Genomic DNA, 22,127 nt, shown 5'->3' with positions numbered 1-22,127 from the left:
GAGGCTGTGACGCACCACAGAGCCGCTGCGAGAACAGCCATGGGCAATGGGGAGCTGATTTCAGAAGCAGAAGGAACAACCTGATGCTGAAGAATTCTGAGTTGACGCACTGGCAACAGGTGCAATTCTCATATCAATAGCTGCTCTTGGTTTTGATGTGTTTATGTTGCTGTTGCCATTACAATAACTGAGGAACCAGTCACTGTGCTGGAAGGGTTTCCTGAGTGAAAATACTAGGGAACAGCAAAAGAAGTGCATAGGAGCTATCCTCTACAGTGAACTCACCCAAGGGTCTGCTTGGTTCTCAGGAAGTCAAAGCAAGGCTCTTCCATATGCATCTGAAACAGAGCACAGATGTGTTACAGCAGAAGCAACGCTCCTCTGCAGCCACCCCTCGGGCTCCACAAAGAAACGTGACCACAACATGTGAAAACAACTGTAAAACTGAAGTGCTGCCTTTCCAACTACACCCACTGAATTAAGAGAGGTCTCAGTCGTCTGGGTCAGTAGCTAAGAGAACAGTCTTCTGTACTACTGTCCATCACTCCAGCAGTCTGGGGATCCTGTCCCGAACACTCAGAAGTTTAATCAGAGCGAGCAATAGATACATGCTGTCCCCTTTGTACCATTTAGCCCCGTGGCCTTAGCTCAGCTCCAAGCGCTGCTTTCAGGGAAGACACTTAGATGAGTTAAGAGACACAGAGATCAACTTACCACAAGCAGCTCCATAAGGGTATATTCCCTTAGGTTCCTGGCACCTGACTAGAAAGAAAATGAAAAACTTAGGGTGATTTTGTGGAGTTAAATGCTGTAATTCAGACCAAGCTGACAGCTGTGGCACACACCTCAGCCTGGACTGCAGCACTAAATTACAACTCACAGCAGGGACAGCTGGGAAGTTGTTGTTTTCCATGGGGTGCCTCAATACGGCCTTCAGGAGAGAGGGGAGGGGACCAGCCCAGGACTGTGAGATTTGTGGTGAGGACACCAGGAAATCACCAAGGCACAAACCCGGCTACTGGCACTAGCACAGGCCAGGAGGGGAAGATGCCGGTTTCAGGGAACACCACATGCTGCGAGCACCCGCCTGGATTTAGCCTCTTAGGCCAATGGCGTGCACTTACATGAGGTGTCAGTGCACTCTCTGTAACACCCCTGTCCAGACACTGCTCTCAAGGCTGTGACATAAGCACAACCATACTAGCAGCAGCAGCTACCGGAAGGAACAGACCAATACACATCAAGCTAACATGTTACCTGATAATAGACTGTCACTTCAGAGTTGGCATCACCTTTGTTAAGAGTTTTCACCTTACAGAGCAGATGCGTACTTGGCAAATCCACCACCCGGAACTGAACAGGGCAGGGATGGACCAGAGGAGCAAACTGGAGCTTTCTGAAGGAAGCACAGACAGCAAAGCGTCAAACACCTGCTCACATCTTAGCCAAAATGAACACAACACCCAGGCATTTACACACTCGGTCTGACATTATTTTCCCCCTCCCCAAACCAGAACAATGTCCTGCCAACACCAGCAGCACCGTATCCAGGAGGGGAGAAGGGAATTTCTGCATCGCTCCCACCCTGGCTGCTTCCTCCAGAAAAGAATCTTGACTACAGTTTCCATGTAATGAGTGATGCAAGAGTCAAGAGAAAGAGATACTCACTGAACAACATAATTCAGGAAATCCTTTGCTTCCTAGAAGAGAAAGCATAAACATAATTTTATTTAGATAATTGTTACCCCAATTCACAGCCACACACCCCAGCGCATCGCTTGAGAAAGTGACCCCCCCCTCCCCGAGCAAAGAAAGGCCAAGCTCTGTCATACCACCTATGTCTCCATCCCCTCGCCTTATCCCAAGTCCCTCTGGACACCTCTGCACCAAGCTGCAAAGCAAACAGAGTCTCCAGGCAGTTCGTTGCCCTGTAACTTCTCCAGAAGGAGAACGCAGAAGCCAGAGAAATGGCATCAGCCATCACAACAGCAAAGGGTGCGCATAGGCAGAGATATGGCCCCTCTCTTGTGCATGAGGTTGGAGCTCTGGGAAGGAGACTCTTGGGCTTAAGTGGAAGAAATGGGAGGAAACAAGAGAAACGGTAAAATGGATGCAGGAGTTACAGGGTTGCACGTGCCGCGCTGTGAAAGAAGCTTGGCTCACACAGAGGCTGCAGCAATAAAAGCATTTTGAATGAAGGTACTCAGCAAATCATGATTAGGTTCTCAGACCTCCTTCTGTTCTGCAGCTTAGGAGCTGACATTACAACAACCTGACCTCCCGAAGGACACCAGCATGTCTCCTTTAGGAGTCTTTAAACAGTTTGAGGACAAACACTACCACCTAAGACAAACTTTTGGCACAAATAGTAATTGCAGAAGGTTTCTCTCCCATGCCACACAGGCACTCAGTGGCACTGGATATACATGGAGACGAGCCCCACTACAAACCTGTTTTAAAGAGCCTGACAGGACTATGTGTGACCTAGCCCCAGGGAAGATGACTTCAATGAATACTGCAGGTGTTTAACAAGACTGAAATGACTGGAGCTCAGTGAGGTTTGATCAGACCATGCAGGCAATCAAGTTTCCAGGATAAATGTACTTTGAGGGGAGCCTCCTCCTGTGGCACCACCATGGCAATTTCTCAATATCAAATATATCAATACAGCAAACAATATTAAAAATGGAGGCAAGCAGGGGCAACAGGCTTTCCTGTTGGTATTTCCACCACATTTTCCCCTCTCTGCAGCCGAAATCCAAATTCCTGAAAAATCTCCTCTGTTCAAATTGGCAGCTATGGACTCCCCAGTGGCTTGTCCAGACGAGCATCCCCGAGTCATTCGAGGTGAAGCTGCCCTTTACCAGCAAGCCCCCAGACTGCCAGTACAGAACAGGCAGTCACAGCTGGCAGGCAAGCGCTGGAGTTGTGGCAACTGTTACAGCACATTTTAAGTGTCAGTGCGTGTCAGCTGCTGAAGCTGTACTTACTCTGCTTGTGAAGTTTCCTTGTACGAGACCCTCTACAAAGAGCTGTGATTTGAAAGCCTTAACAAAGGACGAGAGAGACTCAATGGAAAGGCCGTTCATCAGTGTCTGGTATTTATCTATCATGGACCACCTGCCGTGTTCTAAAATCAGGAGACGCACATCCCTGCAATGCAGGAAGGAAAACAAAATCACAGGCCGTCAAGAGCTGCTTAATATAAGAGATCCTGTTTCTGACTCAGGGTTGTACTAGAGACAGGACAGTGGTCCCCAGGAGCATTCCTGTGGGCTGATCCTGCCCTCCCTCAGCACCTGCTGTTGGCTACTGGGCGCTTCAGAACAGCAGCTACCTGGATGTCCAGTCTGACCCACATGTTTGATATGCTGGTCGCAGAGCTGCCTGAGCATTCTAAGCCACAAACCCTGGAACAAGCCTCCACAAGCACAGAGCTGCGATCCCTGAGCTCTTCTGCTCAACCCTCAGCGCTTACTGCACAGCCACTTTTCGCCCTCCCCCAGAACTCACTTGGCCAGAGTCTCAGGTTTGATGAGGATGTTGAAGTATGTTTTCTTCAGCTGCTCTGTTATCATTTCAAAAACTGCTGGAGTAAAGGTGAAGTCAGACAAGTAATCAATGATGAGCTGAAATAGAAGCTGTAAAGAAAACAGTTTTAAATCAGCATGCTGGTTTGGTTTTTTGGTTGGTTTGTTTTGTTGTTAGTGGTTTTTTTTTAAAAAAATCAATTTAAACTTAATCCTATATAACAAAAAAATCATCATTATTTGGTCAACATAAGAGACATGCTAGGTTACTAGAGTACATTCCTCAATTCTGTTAGATGTTCTTCATTAAACAATTCTCTACCAAATTAGTCAATTTCAAAAGGACTGCATTTTTTAGAAAGTGAATGAAAGAAGCTCAATATCCCAAATCAACAGAAACTTCCAGATTCTGTTGAAACAATCCTACCCTGTAACTCCAACATTTCTGTATTAGATATTCCAGTTTTTCCTTTTACAGCTGACCAGCACAATGACATCACAACAGAGCAACAGTCATGATTAAAAACAAATCAGACCATGCTATTTGCACCTCTGGCTTTTTCTGTTAAACCTCACATTAATAAGACTGACAGATGATTGACAGTCTTGCTAAAGCTCCAGTCAAGCTCTTGCAATGAAAGTCTGAGGAAGCTTAGTGGTCCTCTCCTCTTGGATCACTGCGTCCACTCTGGTTGTGCTTGTCACGTCTCACACGGCCAGCATTTAGAGAATGGGAACAGGGTTCCCCCAGGCCTCATAAGGTAAGCTTTTAGCAACCCAACAAAGTTTAAACCACACCCAAAATGAGGATGTTCAGAAGCTGTACCTCCAAAGCCAAACAAAACCTATTTTTAGACGTACTTCTCCAGAAAGCATGCAAATAGCCTTAGCTTATAGATGGAGAGGCTCTAACACTCTAAGGGGACAGTGAAGACTCATAGCATTTTTTAAAGGAAAAGCTTTTAAAGTCTTAATGGAGATACAGTTATTAATTAAAAGAAGATTTCTCTTAAGTCAGCCTAAGGTCCGTAATTTGAGCTTACTTAAAGTGAATAAAACTAGATCTTTATACACGTAAGCACATGAAAAAGCATTTACTGCGTTATCCTGTATCTGAACAGAGACAAATTTTCCAATTTAAAACACCCCACCTAAACATTCAAAGCTCCAGCCAGCTAGGCTCCCGCTGCTAGGACAAAAAGCACATACACTGAAGAGCAGCATGCATAAAAGTATTTAGAAGATCAGCAGTACTCACAGGTAGTTTGTGATTGAATCCTTTCACTCGAATGACTAAGCCATGCTCTCCAGCTACTAGCTTGTATTCCAACTGAGCAACATCTGCTTCATAAGCTGGTTCACCAAGATTGTGGGAAAGGATGTTTACAAATGTATCAAACAAAACTATGCTGGGTGGAGAAAAGGGCAAAGGGTTAGAAAGGAAAAAAAAGGATGGAATAGAAGATAAAAATCAAGCCCAATGAGTTTGATGGCACACACAAGAAATTCTCAAACAGAAATAAATACTTGGATAAAATGAGATTCAAAAAGAAATTTTCTGCAAACCTGGAAATACAGAATGCGAGTTTCTCTTTGTCCAGAAAGCACACGGCACTACTTAACAATTATTTTAACTATTCTTTGCAATAAGATTCCAGCTTCACATAATTTAAGATTTCTTCAAGGTAGGAACGCACATTGTAACATGCCAGTGCTCAAGACATTGAATAATCACAGAAAATACTATTACACTTTGTGTAAAGGAATGGGGGATGGCTGGACTTAGTTATGCTGAAGACTTGATTAACGAGATGATTATTTATCTATCAAGATAAAAAAAGCTATAGCAAATCAGGCTACCCAATGTGGAAACTGCAGTCCGTGCTTTCAGATTTTTGTTATTGCCTGGATTCCAATTCAAAGTTCAAACTAACAAAGATGAAAACAGATTTATAAAGGCTTTCCCAGAACAATACTTGTGCAGGTCTCAGCAGGTGTATAAAAGCGTTATGAAATTTGTTACAAATGGCAATGTTAGGCTAAGACTTGCAGAAATGCAGCACATGCAGAGCTATAATCCTGAGGTCTAACAAACAGTTGGTTTCTAAACGCTGCCATGGTCTCTTCACCTGCTCCTACAGGCTCCCAAGGTGCTGGGTCAGGACTGACTCCTTCTGTGGGCACCTCCTCCTGGTACGTGCACTGCTGCTGTTGTATTATTTTTATCAAAACTTGCACTGGGGAATAACACACCATGAAACTTTTATGCATGTACTACTTCTGTGCTACAGTAACGACCTGCCGCAGAACCACCCTCACCGAACTACAGGTAAAACCACGAGGAAAGTGTAAGAACATGAGAAAAGGAAGTCTTGTTCTGTCCCTTAATCCCTCTCCATGGTTTTTCACTAGGTATGGTAGTTCAGTTACTCTGCAAGATAAGCACAGACAATTTAATCCTTACTTCTCTGCAGACTGCTGTATCAATGGAGAGATCAGATGGAATCGAACATAACCTGGTGGGGAAAAAGAAAACTTAAATGAGCAATTGTATAAAGAGTGACAGCTTTCTGAAGTCAAGTATATTTCCATCAGGTTGTTCTTGGGTTACAGTTTGAGTCTAATGAAAATGGTCATTCAGCTGTAAGAATGTATTTTTGCTTATATTAAGCCATTGTCAAACATCTTCTATTTTTACTCCAAAATCTCCCTTTAAAAATACCAAATATTAGAAAACAAAAGGCTGTGCTTTGCAGAATACTAACTCATATGGTATGACCAATATAAATAAAAAAACCTCCACAAAACATATTTAATAGACACTAAAAATTGTGACGTTCTGCTTGAAAGCAGCAGACTATACAGACTGTTGTCTCCTAATGAGCGTGCTCCATCTTCAACCCCTTGTCTCAGTATCATATTCTGTCTGCCAAATTCTGTCCAGTGTCAGACACATTCAGAAGTCAGTAATTTTCAGTGATTCCGCTTTTTAACCTGAGGTATCAGCAGGGTTTCCTCGTTGCAAGACAGTTTACCTGCTTCTCTTTTTTTGTAGCTAATAAACATATCAAAAGGACCATGGAAGAGCTGACAGTAAACACCGAGTTTAAAATGCTGAACTTCATCATGGGTTATTTGCCTTCAAATGAATTCCACCACAGGGACTTCCTATTCTTCAGAAAGCCCTAAGGCATTTACCTTTTGGGATTTTGAATTTATCGTCCTTCCTGTACCAGAGACAGCCTTGTTGTGTGCTTAGTGTTTTGACTGGATATTCTGTCTCAGGGCAGTCAGCAACTTTCAAAGCGAAGTCAGTGGCTAGCAAAAACAAAAACCAAACCAAAACCAGAAGTTAGTATGTTTGAGAGATACGGCCAGGCTACCTGCATGAGTGTCTTCAAAATTATCAATAAATTTTTCCTAAAAACTATAAAATAAATTGCTAACTTATACATGATAATGCTTCCCTGGACCCAAAGAACATTTATTTTTCAGTTTCACATCAGAATAGTGGTTCAGAGCAGTGCAGAAATGGAGATGTTACATTCCATCCAGGATACAAGTTATGGGTTTATTTTCATTTGATTTTGACAACAAAGCCAGACGGTATTTAGATCCTTTCAAAAACAGCAAGATTAAACAAATAAAATTGCTCTTCCCAGGTGTCCAGAGCTCTGTGTTAACTCTCACTGATTGTGTAAGGCCTGTTCTGTTAGGGCTATGTGATCTGTAAGTCTGCACCTTAGAATAACTCAGTTCTTATAAATAAAAGAATATTAAATAAAATTCAGAGCTCCCATATTTTTTAACTTGCAAAACCAGGTTGATGTTCAGATGGAAATTAAAGATTGTTTCTAAACCACAGAAAATTCTCAGATTTTGGGGGTAGGATTTCACTCATGCTCAGGTGCCTTACCTATGTATTTGTTTTCTTCTGGAAGGTGTAAATCCTGATTTAACTCAAAGTCACTGTCCCATAAATCACTCCAGTACTTGTCAATATCTATTAAAAAACAGGAAATGCATTTAGTTCAACAGGAAGATAATGCTATCCCATTTCCTAGACCAATCATCTCTTGGCTATGTCCACGAAGATCTGCAGTATAGCAGGAGTTTCTTTATGTCACCTGGTTCATTGTGAATCTTTCTAAATCCCTTCCTACGAAATCCCCTGGAGCAGGACTGAAGCAGTCCTATTAAAAAAGTAAATCAAGCCCGTTTGCATTATTAATCCAGCTACCAACACACCCTGTCCTTCACTGTTTGTGTTCTTTTCCCTGTTCAGGATTTGAACAGCAGCCAAGCAGAGGGCTCACTGGGATTCGGGCCTCCTAAAACAATTGTAAAGTAGGGAGCAGGAATCAACCGATACCAAACAAAGAAGAACAACTACCGAGTAGGACAGAGTGTTTGACAAATGATGAGGTCAGTTTAGCACTGAGGATTCATATTTCCCTACTTCCCTGTGGTTGTATTTTGCGTTGTCACCCTTTTAATCTCTCTACTGCATCAATCAGATATTCTCTAAGTTTCTGCCATTGTTTTACCTTCCACGCTGTACTGCGTTCCAAACCACCTCTCTTTTAGATGACACTGGCCTTCGTTGGCAGCAGACAGCAAAACGAGGTTGGCTCTTTGAGGACTGAGCTGGTTAAGGGCATCAGCAATGATCTACAAGGTCAAGACAATACTTCAGTTCAAATATAACTCTGGCTCTGCCTGACCAGCAAAGACTTCTCAGTCTGAACACAGGAAGAACAAGACATAACAAGCTTACTAAAAAGGAGATTTGCTTTCTGAATATAAAGAGAGTGCTTCAATTAATACAAAACCTGCACCTGTATTATGCATAATTATAAATTCCTATATATGTGCCTATATTATACAGTATGCCCATATTTTCCTTACATCAAAACATGTAATCAGAGTTCAAAGAATATTTACCTCAGGCTTGTATTCAAACAAGAGTTGGTCTCCTGTCAGGAAATCCTCCTTCTGAAACAACTGCATGTTCTCACAAAGGCTTTCCACATAGTCAACTGGATCTGTCTGTAAGCAAATAAAGCTATTTTTCACATAATCAGAAAACTAAAATACCAATTTCCTGTTCTGAGAAGAGCTTGACTGATCAGGTACGTTGAGCATGAGTTGCATGCTGTCCTTGTTATGGCATTTAGTTTCAGTTATTAAACTAAATGTATTTCATAACCATATCTAATGCTCAGGACTCGTCTGAGAACCCTGAAATATCAGACACATCATCTTTGTAGTAGAAACCTTGAGCATGCAGTTTACAGTCATTAAACCTGCTAGGTTGACGACCCAGCAGAATGCACTCCTTGCCTCCAGGGAACACAAGCAGAGTCCTGCAACTCGAGATTTAAGGTCATCTGGAACCTGGCAAGAGCAAGCCAAGGAACTGCTGCTGCTACATTAGTATCTCTGATTCTGCTCCTTTCCTAAGTTCTCTGCCATGATGTCCAGCATGAGGAGGAAGAGATCGTCCTATTAGGACATGAAAGTATAGATTGCCTTTTAATGGTTTAAGACTGCCTAGTGAAGAGCTTCCTGCTGAGTGCTTTTGGGCTTTTTTTAACTAGCCAGCACCACACCATAAAGATTCTGGGTCCAGATACAGACCACAGTTCACCTGAAACAAGGTGAGTTTGATGCATCTGTGTCTTATAGTGGAAAACATGACCAAGAATTTCTTAAAACACTGTACACCTGAGGAAGCTTTAAACCTCTCTTGGGGCACATAACTGCTTATACCAAAACCACGCCTCTGTGACCATCATTTTTTAGGACGGCCACGTTCCAGCTCTTTCCATCAACCAGAAGAGTGGGGCGCCATGATTAAGTCATTCCTCCGCCCCCAAGATGCACAACCCTGTCACAAAAGCACATACATATCTGTTCTTTGCTTTCTGAGTTAAATCCCTGCACAGTCAGTAACCTCTCAATGATCACTTGAAATCAACTGGCCAAAAAGGCAGGACTCTTCAACAGTAGGTATCTCCCTAGTGTAAACACAGGTGTTTTCTACCCCCACCTGTCTTGACACTGGGAAGTGCATAGTCTATTAGAGCAGTAGCAGTTTTGGGGAACATAAAAAAATTCTAGCTGGGAGTACTAAAAAGAACAAAGATGACTAGTAAGAACCTTTCAGGACTAAATAGCTTCACTTTGGTGAAGAAGTCAAACTTCAAACTGGACAACCTCTGCTGGCAATGATTAAAGACAGAATTATAAAACTGTACGTAGGGCAACAGACATTCATTCCTGTTATGTCCAATATACTAAATACCCATCCTTCCTGGATTTTTAGTTGTTCTCTACTGTTCTGGGGAAAGCTTTCATTAGGGAGAAGACAGTTTGTTGTAATCTTGAGGTAGTTGAACTTTGTTAACAAATCCATAAAAGCGGTATGCCACTAAAAAAACCCTACCACATGGCATTTTAAAAACTGCACTTGTAAATCAGTGTAATCATCTTCCTACCAAAGAAATCCACTGCTCTGTTATCTGTCACTTGGGGTTGTTGGAAGCAGTCCTTGCTGTCTGTATCACTTGCAAATACCACTTCTGCTATTCAAAGGCTACCTGGCACTCAATATCCTCCATATGCTATTTTGAAAGCAGAGCTACAGATGCAAGGATTTGCTAAAAATTACATTCCTAACATCCTGATGCTCACAGCAGACTGGCGGGTCATAAGAGTGTCCGAAAACACTTGGAGCATCTGAAAAGCAAAACACTCCAATTTCAGTGTTTCCTCCCCATTTTCTTTTTTCTCCTTCTTACATCCTTGTACCTTAAAGAAACCAACAAACTTGAGCGATGCTTTCAAGCCATATATGTAAGTATATGGATCTGTTTTCCCAAAAGGAAATTTTGGTGCCATTCAAAAAAAGTTACCTAATAAGAAACAGAACATGGCTAAATGTAGCAAGAATAAGAAAGTCAATGAAGCGAGGCTTCTCAAATCACCTAAATTGTGTTCCCTTCTTTATCTTTATTAAAAAGAAGTAAGAGTTTTGCTAATTGCTATTTCAGGAAGCCAAGGAAGACTTGACACAAAACCACATTTAACTGTGTAATGTTGTAGCAGCAGACAAGGGGGTCATCAGTATCCGAGCCATTGTAAGGCCAGGTCACAGGCAAGCCACACCTTTCACAAAACACTGCTTTTCTATTCCCAGAAATCAGCAGTGCCAAAACAGCTTAAAAGAAGTGAAATTACGCAAAAATACTAAAAATCCCCAAACAATTTGCAGAGCACTACTAATGGGCACGGAACTTCACAGACAAGGGCCTGATTAAAACTGAAAAACAGCCTACCTACCAGGTAGAGAATGAAAAAAGTAACATTTAATTCCGATAAGGGAAAAGTCACAATATTACTTCAGCAAAATACAGCCTCATTAAGTGCATAATCTGCTTCTGGTTGAATAGAACTTTGAAAATGTTTCAAAATTAAAAATAAATCCTTTTTATGGTCTACGTTTATTAACACAAAACAGTGGATGAATACCTGTTCCTGGTAGTGAAATTCATTAGCTTCAATCTTCTGGATTTCTTCCCATATTCTGTAAATGAGGGAGGAGAAAATAAAAGTTATTTCCCTCCATTATTCCATAATATTTATCGAGAATCTGAAAAAAAGCAGTCTTCTAGGAAAGGCATCAAGGGTGAGTTCAGTGATTCATTCAGGTACAAGACATAAAAGCCACTATTACACACACTTCCCTTCCATTCAAAAGGGCCGTTCTCAAATGGCAGAAAGTTCTGCTATTTTCTGAAGAGGAAGAGACTTAACTACAAAGAGTCAAAATCTGATAAAAAATTACCATAAATGCTAACACCAGAACACCACAGTCCTGACTTCAATAGATTTGGCTCAACAAATTTATTTAAATAAACACAAAACTGCACCTAACATCTACACTAGTTCAGCTTTTTCAAATTAGAAATTGGATCACAATAAATCAAACTAAAAGCACCAAGAAACAAGCATAAACATTTAGTAAATTAATTTTCAAACTTTTAAAAACTGATATGTTTCCCACACAGACAAGCTTTACTACTATCAATTTTTATGCTCTAGTAACTCCACAAAACCCACAAACACTACAAATAAAAGGCTAATGGAGAAGGACAACCTCACAAATACCTTATGTAGTGGCAAACACTTGCCTTTTATCTGGTCCTCTCTTCTGCAGCATCTTCACATACTGAAATACAACATGGGCCACCTGCAGACAAAAAGAATAGATTCATTTTTCCAGACATTAGGAAAACAGTAAGAAAGTCAAGTGGCAGTAAATCATACCTCATAGAAGTGCTTGTAACCTTCATCAGTCAAAGTCACAGAAATGCTGAAGATGGAGTAGGTGGAGTTCTGTTCAAACCCTGTCTCACCATTTCCTCCATATAATGCAAGAGCCCAAAATCTATAGAAGCGTTAAAGGTACTTATTAGTTACTCATTTCAGCTTTATTTGACCTTAGTTACAATTAGCATATTATAGCTTTACTTTAACGGCTTTCAATCCGTTTACAGTTTACACAAGCTTTTCCAACATAAAGGTGTGAACCTCAGGATATAGAACTCAAGAAAAACAGTGAAAAAGTTAAGTTACCTTTTTGAGATTTCTTAAAGATCCGTCACAGATACTGCTGATCTGTGGATCACAGACCAAAAACCACTTATTTCTTAGTTGGGTCTATCATCAGTTTAAAGAATATCACTACAAAATGCTGATACAAAAAAGCACACTTGGTCTGCTTTTATATGTGAAGAAAATCTATATACAGAAAAGAGTTTGCATTTTCTTTAATGACAGCAAATCATTTAATAAATGTGCTTATAAAATACATACTTTTTCCTAAGGAAAGAAAGAACACTGCCTTTGCCTTCATGTCCCACCAACCAGGAAATATAATGAAGAGGCTTCACCCTAAAAGAAAATTTGGAGGAAATTAAATGCCAGGAGGCAATATGTTTCATGGGAAGAACTCAAATCACTAGACAAATCACTAAAATATAGTCTGTTTCTCCATGGCAAGTTTCACATTTTCAGGCAGCATTAGGATAATAAGCTAAAAATGTGGGAGTTCAGAACATAATGACTGATCTGAGTCAGTGAGGAATGACGTTAAATTAAATCAGCTGTGTACCAACTCCACTCAATTTATAAAAGGAACCATACCTGCCTCAGTTTAATTCATTTAAAAAATGTTCCCCTAACTGAACCAAAGTAACCTGTAACACAAATAAATGAGGTTCTTTGGTGTGTTGTAAAAGTCAATAAACTATTCACAACACAAACATGGTAGAAGTAAAATGCAGCACCACCATACCTGTAATACTGTTCTTGCGGGGGAAGCGCCCAAGTGATACTCAATGAATGAACTTTCCTGATCGGAACAACTGAACACAAATAAATTTACTGAAGATAAATATACATGATTAGACATGGAAAAGAAATTTTACATAATGCAGAAAGAATGGTTAAAAGTTATTCAGAATCACACAGAATTATTCTACAAAGTATCTGGACCTCACACAGAAAATAAGAAGCTAGGTATTAAAAACATTTAAACAAATCTATTTTACTTACCTCTGTAAAGCTTGTGAAATTCCGGTGTGTCAAAAGGCTGAGTCAGATGGCCAAAACTGGGTTTGGGTAAACCACTTAAAAGTAAAATTAAAGCATGATGTTAGTGGCAAGGATTCAAGGCTACACCAAGACAATCACAAGACGTAAGCATCCATAGCTCTGACGTGACAGAGGCAGTACACTAGGCAACCAGAAAATAACCCTTAACAAAGGGTGCAGCCCAGGACCCACCCAGCCCAAAGTGGAAGGCGACCTGGGATTCACTAGCACTCTGCCCACACAACAGAGTTATTACCACAAATTTAGATACCATCAACTCCTCCCTCTCCTTCTGTCCAGGGCGGTAACAACAAAAAGCTTGCTTTCACTAACAGGGGAAAGGAAAGCCAAGCAACAACTTCCTGAGTTGGCCCTGGATTCACAGAATCCTGATGGACTGTCTTGTGGGGAAGGGGGAATGCGAAGGACGGGAGGCTGGGGGAGACAAATGTATCTCTCAATGGCATTAGACTTTCACAAGCTCACTTCCATCCACCACAGAAATAAACATCTTACAAAAGCAGAAAATGAAAGGGGAAATAAAATGCTTTTCAAGCTAGTAAAGCTTTTGCAGAACCCCTTTTCAGACAGTGCATGGGAGTGAATTATTAAAAAAGAGATCAAGTTCTAATCAGTTGCCACCCTGAGGATGACACTTAAATTCAAGATATGGTCTTAATTTATTTTGTTGCTAATTATTTTTGACACAAAGCAAAGATAAGAAATATAAAATGATAATCTAGGTTTGCATGATTTATCATACAATCAAGGCATCAGTACATATTAAGCAAACACTGCAAGTTAGCACCACACAGCTTGCAGGCTAAATAATTGTTAAGCATAAACACAGTCTTCCTGAAACAATTAATGCCAGTCTTCAATTTCCAAAGTTGCCTGTTTTTTTCTGCATAAGGATGTTAATTAACAAATGTTAATTTCCTCAGCTTCTCCAGTAAGGGATGCTTTTTTAAAAACAGTCATTTTAAGAACAGATAATTTTACAATTTGTAATGCCTTTATGGATCAAAAGAATCTTACTTATTTGGGATCTCAGAGAAGATTTCTGTCACCCATTTTTCCAATGTATCCAGTGTTTCTAATAAGGAAAGAAAAAAAGAAAGCCAAAAATGTAATTTCCTGAAGATCTAAGACAAATTCATTATCTTATCTCACCAGTTCAGTTATCTCAAAGAGGCTGCAAGTGAGCATATTTTAAAATTGCAAAGTTCTGAATTATAAACTTCAAAGCTGTGGGTTTGAGCCAATTCTTAATATTCACTGAACTGTATCTTTGGTCACAGCTCTGGTTTTATACATACTGCTGAAATCTCAAGCAGATAAAACTGGGATTTAAAGTTCAATAGTATCTAGTGTGACTATGTAAAGGAATTACCAACTCAGGGACCTACAAAATCACCAGTACTTGCTAGACTCATTCTATCCCTCTATGTCCAGAACATACATAGCAGTTTTCATGCCTAAACGCAGTCCTGCAGTGCCAAGAACTCCTTCTCCCCATCCTCTTTCCTACAGGAAATGTGTCAAGACCAATCGGAGATCGCTTGTTTAAGCAAGCATTCTGTACTCCAAAAGTGATGTGGTATATATTTGCTAAGCACAACAACAAAAATGTAGGGGGAGATGGGATGGGACTTTTGTTTCTTTTGTTTTAACAGAGGTAGAAATACAAAGTTGACCTGGCTGGCTATCAGTCCCCACCCTCTTCGTCCCAATCACCAGAAGAAACAATGTTACAATCCATCGCTATGTAAACAATTATTCAAGAGGCATTCAGTGTCATAAGAATTTTACAGGCCAGACAGAAAAGCATAGGAGAAGAAAAGAATTACCACCTCTATTATTACCATCTCCATTTTACAGATGGGAGTTGCTATCAGTTTTAGCATTCAACAAAACCCCTAAGCAGAAATCTAACTTGAACGCACACCACTATATTTTCAGCACAGGTCTCTACTGCGTGCTTAAGAAATTTTTTATTCTCAGCAGAAACAACCCATAGGTCCAAAGTTCATTGCTGAAATGAAACTCAATTTGCGTAGAATTTTTCAGTCTACAGCAGAAAAAAAATTTAGAATTTCCATTCTTCCTAGAGAAATGTGTTTTATTTTAAGACCTCTTTTGAAAGAGCCCCAAACAGAACAAGACAACCGGGAAGACGCAGTCTCAGTCTCCCCATTATTTTCTGCAGAGGTTCACTGTAGATGGCAGAGAAACCAGCAGCATTACATCATTTCAGTGGTCCAACTCTACATTCCTACAAGATTCTTTTCTAAATGTATCTTTGAGATTTTACATTCTATGTTAATCTGGAACCTATTCAACAGTTTCAGTTTAAAGGTTCTCAAAAAGTGTCAGGATGACAATAACACAGCACAACTGCTCAAGTTTCATATGGAAACCAGACTAAAATCTACATATAACTACCTCCTGCAGGACCGGACAACCCACTAAAACAGCTTGGGCTACAGCTGCACTAGTGCCAAAAGCACTACACCAGCAGCAGCAATGAGCCTATTCTTGAGGAACAACTGATGTTACCTTTAGATTGGACAACTAAAGTCATATAGTGGGCAGAGTAATGGCGCTGCCAGAAGTCCCTCAGTCTGGTGTAGGTATCAATATTATTCATTTTAGGCTCGTGTTTGAGTGTATCCGCATTACCTGTAAAGATTAAAAGGTGGTTAGTTATCTAGATGTTGGTTACGTCAAGACCAAATATACCAAGAATTTCTTTTCCTCCCCTGACACTGAGTCTAGTCACGGTAAGCACATTAAAAATAGCTAATAGAAATTTGGAGTTAAAGGAATGTGAACTGAATTTAGTATCTTCCAATTTCTAGTTCCTGTTATAAAGTCAGTTGATATTTCTATGTCAAGGAAGGACAGAGTCCCCTTGCGTTATCAGATCACCCATGTCGTGTACTGCTCAGCTCACTGTGTGTTGCCAGCTATTCCCTCACCAACAGAACTTGCAGAACAGAGGAGGGGAAAACAGGAAAGTATGATGTGCAGTATTTGTCGCTAGAGAACTTTATACAGATCATCTACGTTTCAAAGCTGGCTAACTCATCACACTGCAATTACCCATCACACTGCAATTTACATGCTCACCAGCATCACAAGGATGAGGGAGCTAGGACTGTATTGTCCAGGAGAGAAAGGACAAATTTCCCTTCTGCTCCACTCACATGGCTGTGAAGGTCTACTTCTGCAAGTTCAACAGTGAATTATTTACTTTGAAAAGCCTCCTTAGACACAAATCCAGAAATACTTTATTTTTCCAGGAAATTTTAATAGCAAAAAACAAGCTTAAGCAAGACAGAGATGACTCAGAGAGTACCACCTTCACATTAACAGAAAGTTACATGATTATACGGCTAGGGCAACCTAGCTTTAACATCAGCAAAAAGCAGTATCAGAATGAAAAGTATCTTAAGAAGCAGACAGCTGCTTTTATTCCCAAACATTTTACTGTAAAATGAATAATTGCTCTAAATCTTCTGAGCACAGCTAGTATTCATTGTGATAAGATAGTTTATGTTAGCACAGCTTTTAAGTGGTTAAATGTTTATGTATTATCAACACTTTATAACATAAATTCAGAAATTACCCCAAAAAAATTTCTTCATAGGATGTCCAGGCCTGGCAAGGCTCCCAAATAGCATCTCCTTTCTGTTTGCATCAGACGGTCTTGCTAGTTGATATTCTGTTAATTTAAAGAATTTGTAGTGGCATGCAACAAAATTTGAGGTCATGTTCCCACAAAACAAAACAAAGCAAAAAACCAAACTGAAAAGGACACAGACACACCTCACAGAGAAATAGTTTTGTTTTAATGTATGATGAAGTACTGAAATACGATAAGAAACAGGACTTGCTAGCCCTAATGATTGTAAGTCAAGAGAAGAGGAAAACCATAGTTCGTTGCTGAGAAGTACAGAAAGGGATAAGGAGGGGAAGCATGTAAAGCCCCAACCTGCCCGTCTGAATGCTCTCAATCCAATAGATTTTATGGGAACACAAGGCCACCAATATTCTACAGTCAGGCCCTGCAGGAAGGGCGAGAGAACAGTTACAAACCTGCTTCTCCCATATTTCACACAGAACAACTTCTAGCCTAGTAATGAAATAAGAAATTGAAAGCTGAGCAAGATAGTTTCCAGCAACGCAGTTTTACAATCAGTTTAGACTAATCTAAATATGGGGTTCTGCCAAAATCAAGAACTCACCCTCTCAAACTGAACTTTCCTGTTCCTGTTTTTGCTGGTAATAAGAAACAGGAGAGCCGTAAAGTAATTATTTTGGCTGGGTTAGTCTGCAGCCAGTTGATCGAGCTGACACAGCTTACTATCTACAGCTCATTACTACAGTGTCATTACAAGGGAAGGAGTGGATCTGTGTGATGAAGGCAGTGCAAGTGAAGGCATAAGCTGGCTTAAGCTGTTGAAGGAACCACACCACTCAAAGACAGGTCCTTGTTTATACTGACTCTTACTTAAATTCAAAGATCAAATTGCCCAGTTTTCCTTCTCAGAGGACAGATGAAGTAGTCTTGGAATACATACCTGAACCAGTCAGTATATCTGCCAATGACTTTTTTTTCTAAAACAGTGAAGTTTTATAGGCAGTATAATGATATACTTCTATATATCTAATAATAGGAAGTATTCATAACATACTAGAAGATCAAGTGAACATTCCACCCACTTCTATGCCAGCTTCAATTTTCTTCTGTGAAGCAAGTTTGTAGTTATTAAGGTTATTAAGCACAATGACCCCAACTTATTATATTTACTCCACGGAGAACTGGAGAGAGCACTGGAGCTTTCTATAGTTGGAGCTATAGGCATGTTGGTCACTGTTTATTTCTTTAAGAAGATGGGCTAAACACAAAGAAAAAGATGTTCTTACCACTGTCTACAGCCTCGACTTCTCTGTCTATTGCATCCCTGATCATGAGCGGGTGAATGAAGAATTGTGCCCACCTATAAAACAGAAAAATTCATATGCTTTTCTTCAGTGTCTATTAAGCTAGGGCAAAAAACTCAACAATTAAAACCAACATCCACTATTTTTAGTTTATAACATTGCTTGTCTTACTATGAATTACATCATTCTTGACTGTACTGTCTTAAGGAAAGATAAAAGCCAGTTTTGCGATAGCATCAAAAACCAAAGGGCAGGGCTCCCATGCTCCATAGAGTAGGAATGGATTGGTTGGATACAGTAGGGTATGACATTAATGGACGCAGGAGTATCTGTCTTTACATCCTGAGAATGATCATGCCAGATCAGACAAGTGATCCATCTAGTCTGGTTCCTGGCTCTAACAGGGACTTGTATCAGATGCCTCAGAGGAAATCCTCAGTTCTTCATTAGGTACCACATGATCATAGGGGAAGTTTCTTCCTAACTCCAGGCAACTAATTGTTGATTTATGCCCTGAAACGTAAGTTTTTATACCTCTTACAATTTTATTATCTACTACAGAAGCCAGTGTGGTCACCCAGATACATATCTCCTCCTGTACCCATAGAGAGCAGAGCAATGGAAAGGGAGAAATCTGCAATGAATGGAGACTCTGCAGAAGGCTGCCAGAGAATCTCTCTGTTTTATTTGTTAAGGTTTTTTAATGATGCACTGAACTTAATGAAGCAAAAGGTTAATGGTAATACATTGTTGACAGAGTTCTATGGCTACAGGACCCATTCATTAAGCTAAAGACTACTGAAAGGTTATGTCTTCCAACTTCTTTAGACCCACAAGTGCTTGAATGAGCAGAAATCATCAGCACCATCTGTTTATCATCTTCTTATGAGATGCTGTTCTACAGAACTCATAATTTCTGTGTCTCTCCTCCACTAAGTGAGCTGTTGTGACAGACTGCAATCACATTTCTTTATTCTTTTGTACTTCCAAACATCTAAAAGCTGGACTGATCTGCATATAAAAGTTGAACTTGGCCCAGTGAAGTAAAATTTAGGCAATGCTTGGTAAAATGTGCAAACACTTATTCCTGGCATCATCACAGGTATGTATTTTGATGAAAGTAAGTTCACAGTGGAGTCTACTCTTCTCCAGAGATATTTTACGGCATCAAGAATACTCAGCTGGCATGCCCCTGTGAATGAGCAGTTTCCTCTCACTAAAGGAAACCATGCCAACAGGTGGAGCTCTGTTCTCCTAACACATCCCAGAGCACAAAAGAGCAAGTTAAATACTTTCTGACAAAAGATACATACATGACTGAATAACTTGGGTTAGGTTAAATGTATCCTTCTGAGGCATACATTGTACCATAACTTTCAAGGCTGCCCTTCCAGCCACTTCGATGAATTAGACTTGAAACAACAACAACAAAAAATTAAAAACCCCATTAACTCTATCAGGACAGATACGTCAAAGGATGAATCACTGGGATTCCAGGAGCACTTCCCCTCTGAACAGTTGTCACACTGCATTAAATTCATCCTGTCATCAATGCTACTAGTTTAAGGGTGATAAAACAATCAAAAAGCTATGTGCACTAAGACTTATATGTCGATCTTAAGTAATCACACAGCAGCTACACTGACACTAGCTCAAAAAACTAAGATATCCAAAGAGAAATCATATTTCCTTATATTCAATATCCTCTGTGGTAGCAGGAGTAGCTATGGAAGTTCAGCAACAGCCTTAATCACCCCAAAATAAAGAACTGAATAGCTACACCCAACCTCCTGAGCCACATACAAACATTTGTTAACACCTTATCACCATTTATATGAAGTTACCTATCAAGTGCTTCTTTGAAGTACTTCCTCTGCACATCAAACTGGAAGACTGTCCGCTCACAGTCAGTCGAAGCATTGTCACTGCCCCCATGTTTCTTCAGAAATGCATCAAACCCATTCTCATCTGGGTACTTCAAACTGCCCATAAAAACCACTGGAACAAAAATCAGCAAAATTACCAAGATGACATAAATCTGATTACATTAATTGCAGCTATAGCAATCTCTCTTCAGCACAGTGTTATCTACAACTGACCCACAGCCCTCATGCAGAAGCTAACTACTGAACAGCAACAGACCATGTAGTCTGCCCAATAGTTAATCTGCCTTTGGCAGAAGGCCCAAATAGACTGGAAATAACAGTGTCTTTCTAGGCATGATTGGCCTCAATTGGTCAAGAGTAGCATTTTAAGATACATCTAGTCAGAAACACTTCATGTGCTTCCTGTGCCTGTATTACTAATTCATCGTCTTTTACTAGAGAGATAAAGTCTGTAGCTCCAGCCTAGTTTATAAAAACAGGTAACGTGTTTCCCCCACGTTTAATGGATAACAGAAAAGTGTACCTTAATGTACAGCCTGCCAAGAGTATGAGACACCTTCTCCCCATATTAAGAGTTTCTTATTAAATCAGTATTTTTATAAAAACACAAATTTATTTAACTAATGAAAATCATTTCTGGGGTAGCTAAAATAAGAAATGGTAACTAAAATATGACACAAGTTCAGAGCTAGGTAGCAGTCATTTTGCACTGAAGTTGGAAAAGATGAAATAGGAGCAGATACATACTATGTTCCAGGAAGTGTGCTAATCCAGGCAGATCTTCGGGATCAGAGAAGCTGCCAACAGCAACGCAGAGGGCTGCTGCAGACTAGAGAAAATACAACACTCTCAGCAGAAGCTGCTTCAAGAAACACTTCAGGAAAATCAGGGAATATAAGATAAATCAATCACGACAAGCACAATAAAAAGAAGGTCTAGTCTGAATACCTAATCACAAGGTTTCAGAGCACAAGAAAGATCACTATATATCTTTTCACTCTACAGATTTAAGTACATACCTGCTTTTCTGTACAACCTCTCTTTCTTGTCTCTTCCTTTTCAGCTAGCTCTTCTAATTCACTGTCATCAGGATCATTGAAATCATCATTATCTCCATCATTGTCCTCAGCCTCATCCCCGTCATCACAGTCCTCATCATCAAAACCTTCTCTACCATCCTCAATCTCAGCTCCAGAGTCGTCATCTTCATCACTTTCCTCTTCAGATTCATCATCGTCATTGTCTTCCTCCTCCTCCTCCGAGGATAAAGCAGCTGAGGCACCATCCAAGTAATTCAAATCCGAAATCAAAAGTGCACATAAGCCATTTTGCAGTTTGATATACCTGAAAGAATAATTATTTGCAATGAATACACTCATTTCCCAAATCTGAATTTTCAGAATTGCAAAAATTTCTGTATTTCCTACAATATAGTCTGTGCTCTTCAGCTGAGATTTCCCTAATGAAAAATCTAATGGTAGCTAAGAAGGTGAGCAGTTTTATAGTGGGAAAGTAAAAACACTCTTCTGCTATTCAACAGCTATAAGAATAAGAAAGAAGCAATTCAAGGTAGTAGCAGAAGCCCTTCTCCCAATAAGGCCAGGAATTTGGCCTTTTATTTCTTTCTCTATGAAATATTTAAGCTACTAGCACCTACTCAGAGAAAACGTCAGGTACTCAGAATAGGCAAACCCAAACTTCAATAGCTTGTTATGCCTCTCAGGCTCTGGGAAATGTATTATGCGACAGAATTAAGATCTTAGTCTTTGCCTCTAAAGATGCCCCAGCGACTCCATTTTATTTGATTTGATCAATGCTTTCTATTAAATGGGGTCTACAGATGTAGTAGGCATGCATTAGAAAGGACAGATCTCCTCTGTGGGCTCAAGAAAATAAGTCACAGTGAGTTGGTTGGGTTGCTATCAAGAACCAATATACAGAGTTCCCTGTACGTGTGTATACATATATAGAATTTTTTATTTACGTCTGTGCATGTATATGTCAAAAACCCATAAGCCCTCTGTCCAGCACTCTTCTACAACTTTTCAGGCTGAGGACTGCAAACACCAATGCTTTGCACTACAAGATCTCTCAGCAGTAT

At 40.1% G+C, this 22,127-nt stretch overlaps 1 protein-coding gene across 1 annotated transcript in view; it reads right to left on the bottom strand.

The window, feature by feature from the left end:
• Nucleotides 1-22,127, bottom strand: part of NRDC (nardilysin convertase) — a 29,738-nt gene that overhangs the window by 3,422 nt on the left and 4,189 nt on the right. The window contains exons 2-26 of the mRNA XM_064455096.1: nucleotides 21,046-21,370; nucleotides 20,774-20,855; nucleotides 19,985-20,138; nucleotides 18,123-18,196; nucleotides 16,822-16,917; nucleotides 15,750-15,872; nucleotides 14,229-14,286; nucleotides 13,152-13,225; nucleotides 12,892-12,961; nucleotides 12,411-12,488; nucleotides 11,862-11,982; nucleotides 11,726-11,784; nucleotides 11,064-11,118; nucleotides 8,475-8,579; nucleotides 8,078-8,201; nucleotides 7,447-7,533; nucleotides 6,729-6,848; nucleotides 5,995-6,046; nucleotides 4,789-4,939; nucleotides 3,514-3,641; nucleotides 2,991-3,153; nucleotides 1,669-1,700; nucleotides 1,258-1,396; nucleotides 715-762; nucleotides 286-338 (exon numbers count right to left, since the gene is read on the bottom strand). Of these exons, the coding sequence (XP_064311166.1) occupies nucleotides 286-338; nucleotides 715-762; nucleotides 1,258-1,396; nucleotides 1,669-1,700; nucleotides 2,991-3,153; nucleotides 3,514-3,641; nucleotides 4,789-4,939; nucleotides 5,995-6,046; nucleotides 6,729-6,848; nucleotides 7,447-7,533; nucleotides 8,078-8,201; nucleotides 8,475-8,579; nucleotides 11,064-11,118; nucleotides 11,726-11,784; nucleotides 11,862-11,982; nucleotides 12,411-12,488; nucleotides 12,892-12,961; nucleotides 13,152-13,225; nucleotides 14,229-14,286; nucleotides 15,750-15,872; nucleotides 16,822-16,917; nucleotides 18,123-18,196; nucleotides 19,985-20,138; nucleotides 20,774-20,855; nucleotides 21,046-21,370 (2,571 nt within the window). The remainder of the gene's footprint in view (nucleotides 1-285; nucleotides 339-714; nucleotides 763-1,257; nucleotides 1,397-1,668; nucleotides 1,701-2,990; nucleotides 3,154-3,513; nucleotides 3,642-4,788; nucleotides 4,940-5,994; nucleotides 6,047-6,728; nucleotides 6,849-7,446; nucleotides 7,534-8,077; nucleotides 8,202-8,474; nucleotides 8,580-11,063; nucleotides 11,119-11,725; nucleotides 11,785-11,861; nucleotides 11,983-12,410; nucleotides 12,489-12,891; nucleotides 12,962-13,151; nucleotides 13,226-14,228; nucleotides 14,287-15,749; nucleotides 15,873-16,821; nucleotides 16,918-18,122; nucleotides 18,197-19,984; nucleotides 20,139-20,773; nucleotides 20,856-21,045; nucleotides 21,371-22,127) is intronic.

Source organism: Phalacrocorax carbo, chromosome 6 (genome assembly GCF_963921805.1).
Source record: "Phalacrocorax carbo chromosome 6, bPhaCar2.1, whole genome shotgun sequence".
Lineage (NCBI taxonomy): Eukaryota > Metazoa > Chordata > Aves > Suliformes > Phalacrocoracidae > Phalacrocorax > Phalacrocorax carbo.
Note: the sequence above shows the minus strand (reverse complement) of the source record. Positions and strands in the feature narration are given on the sequence as shown.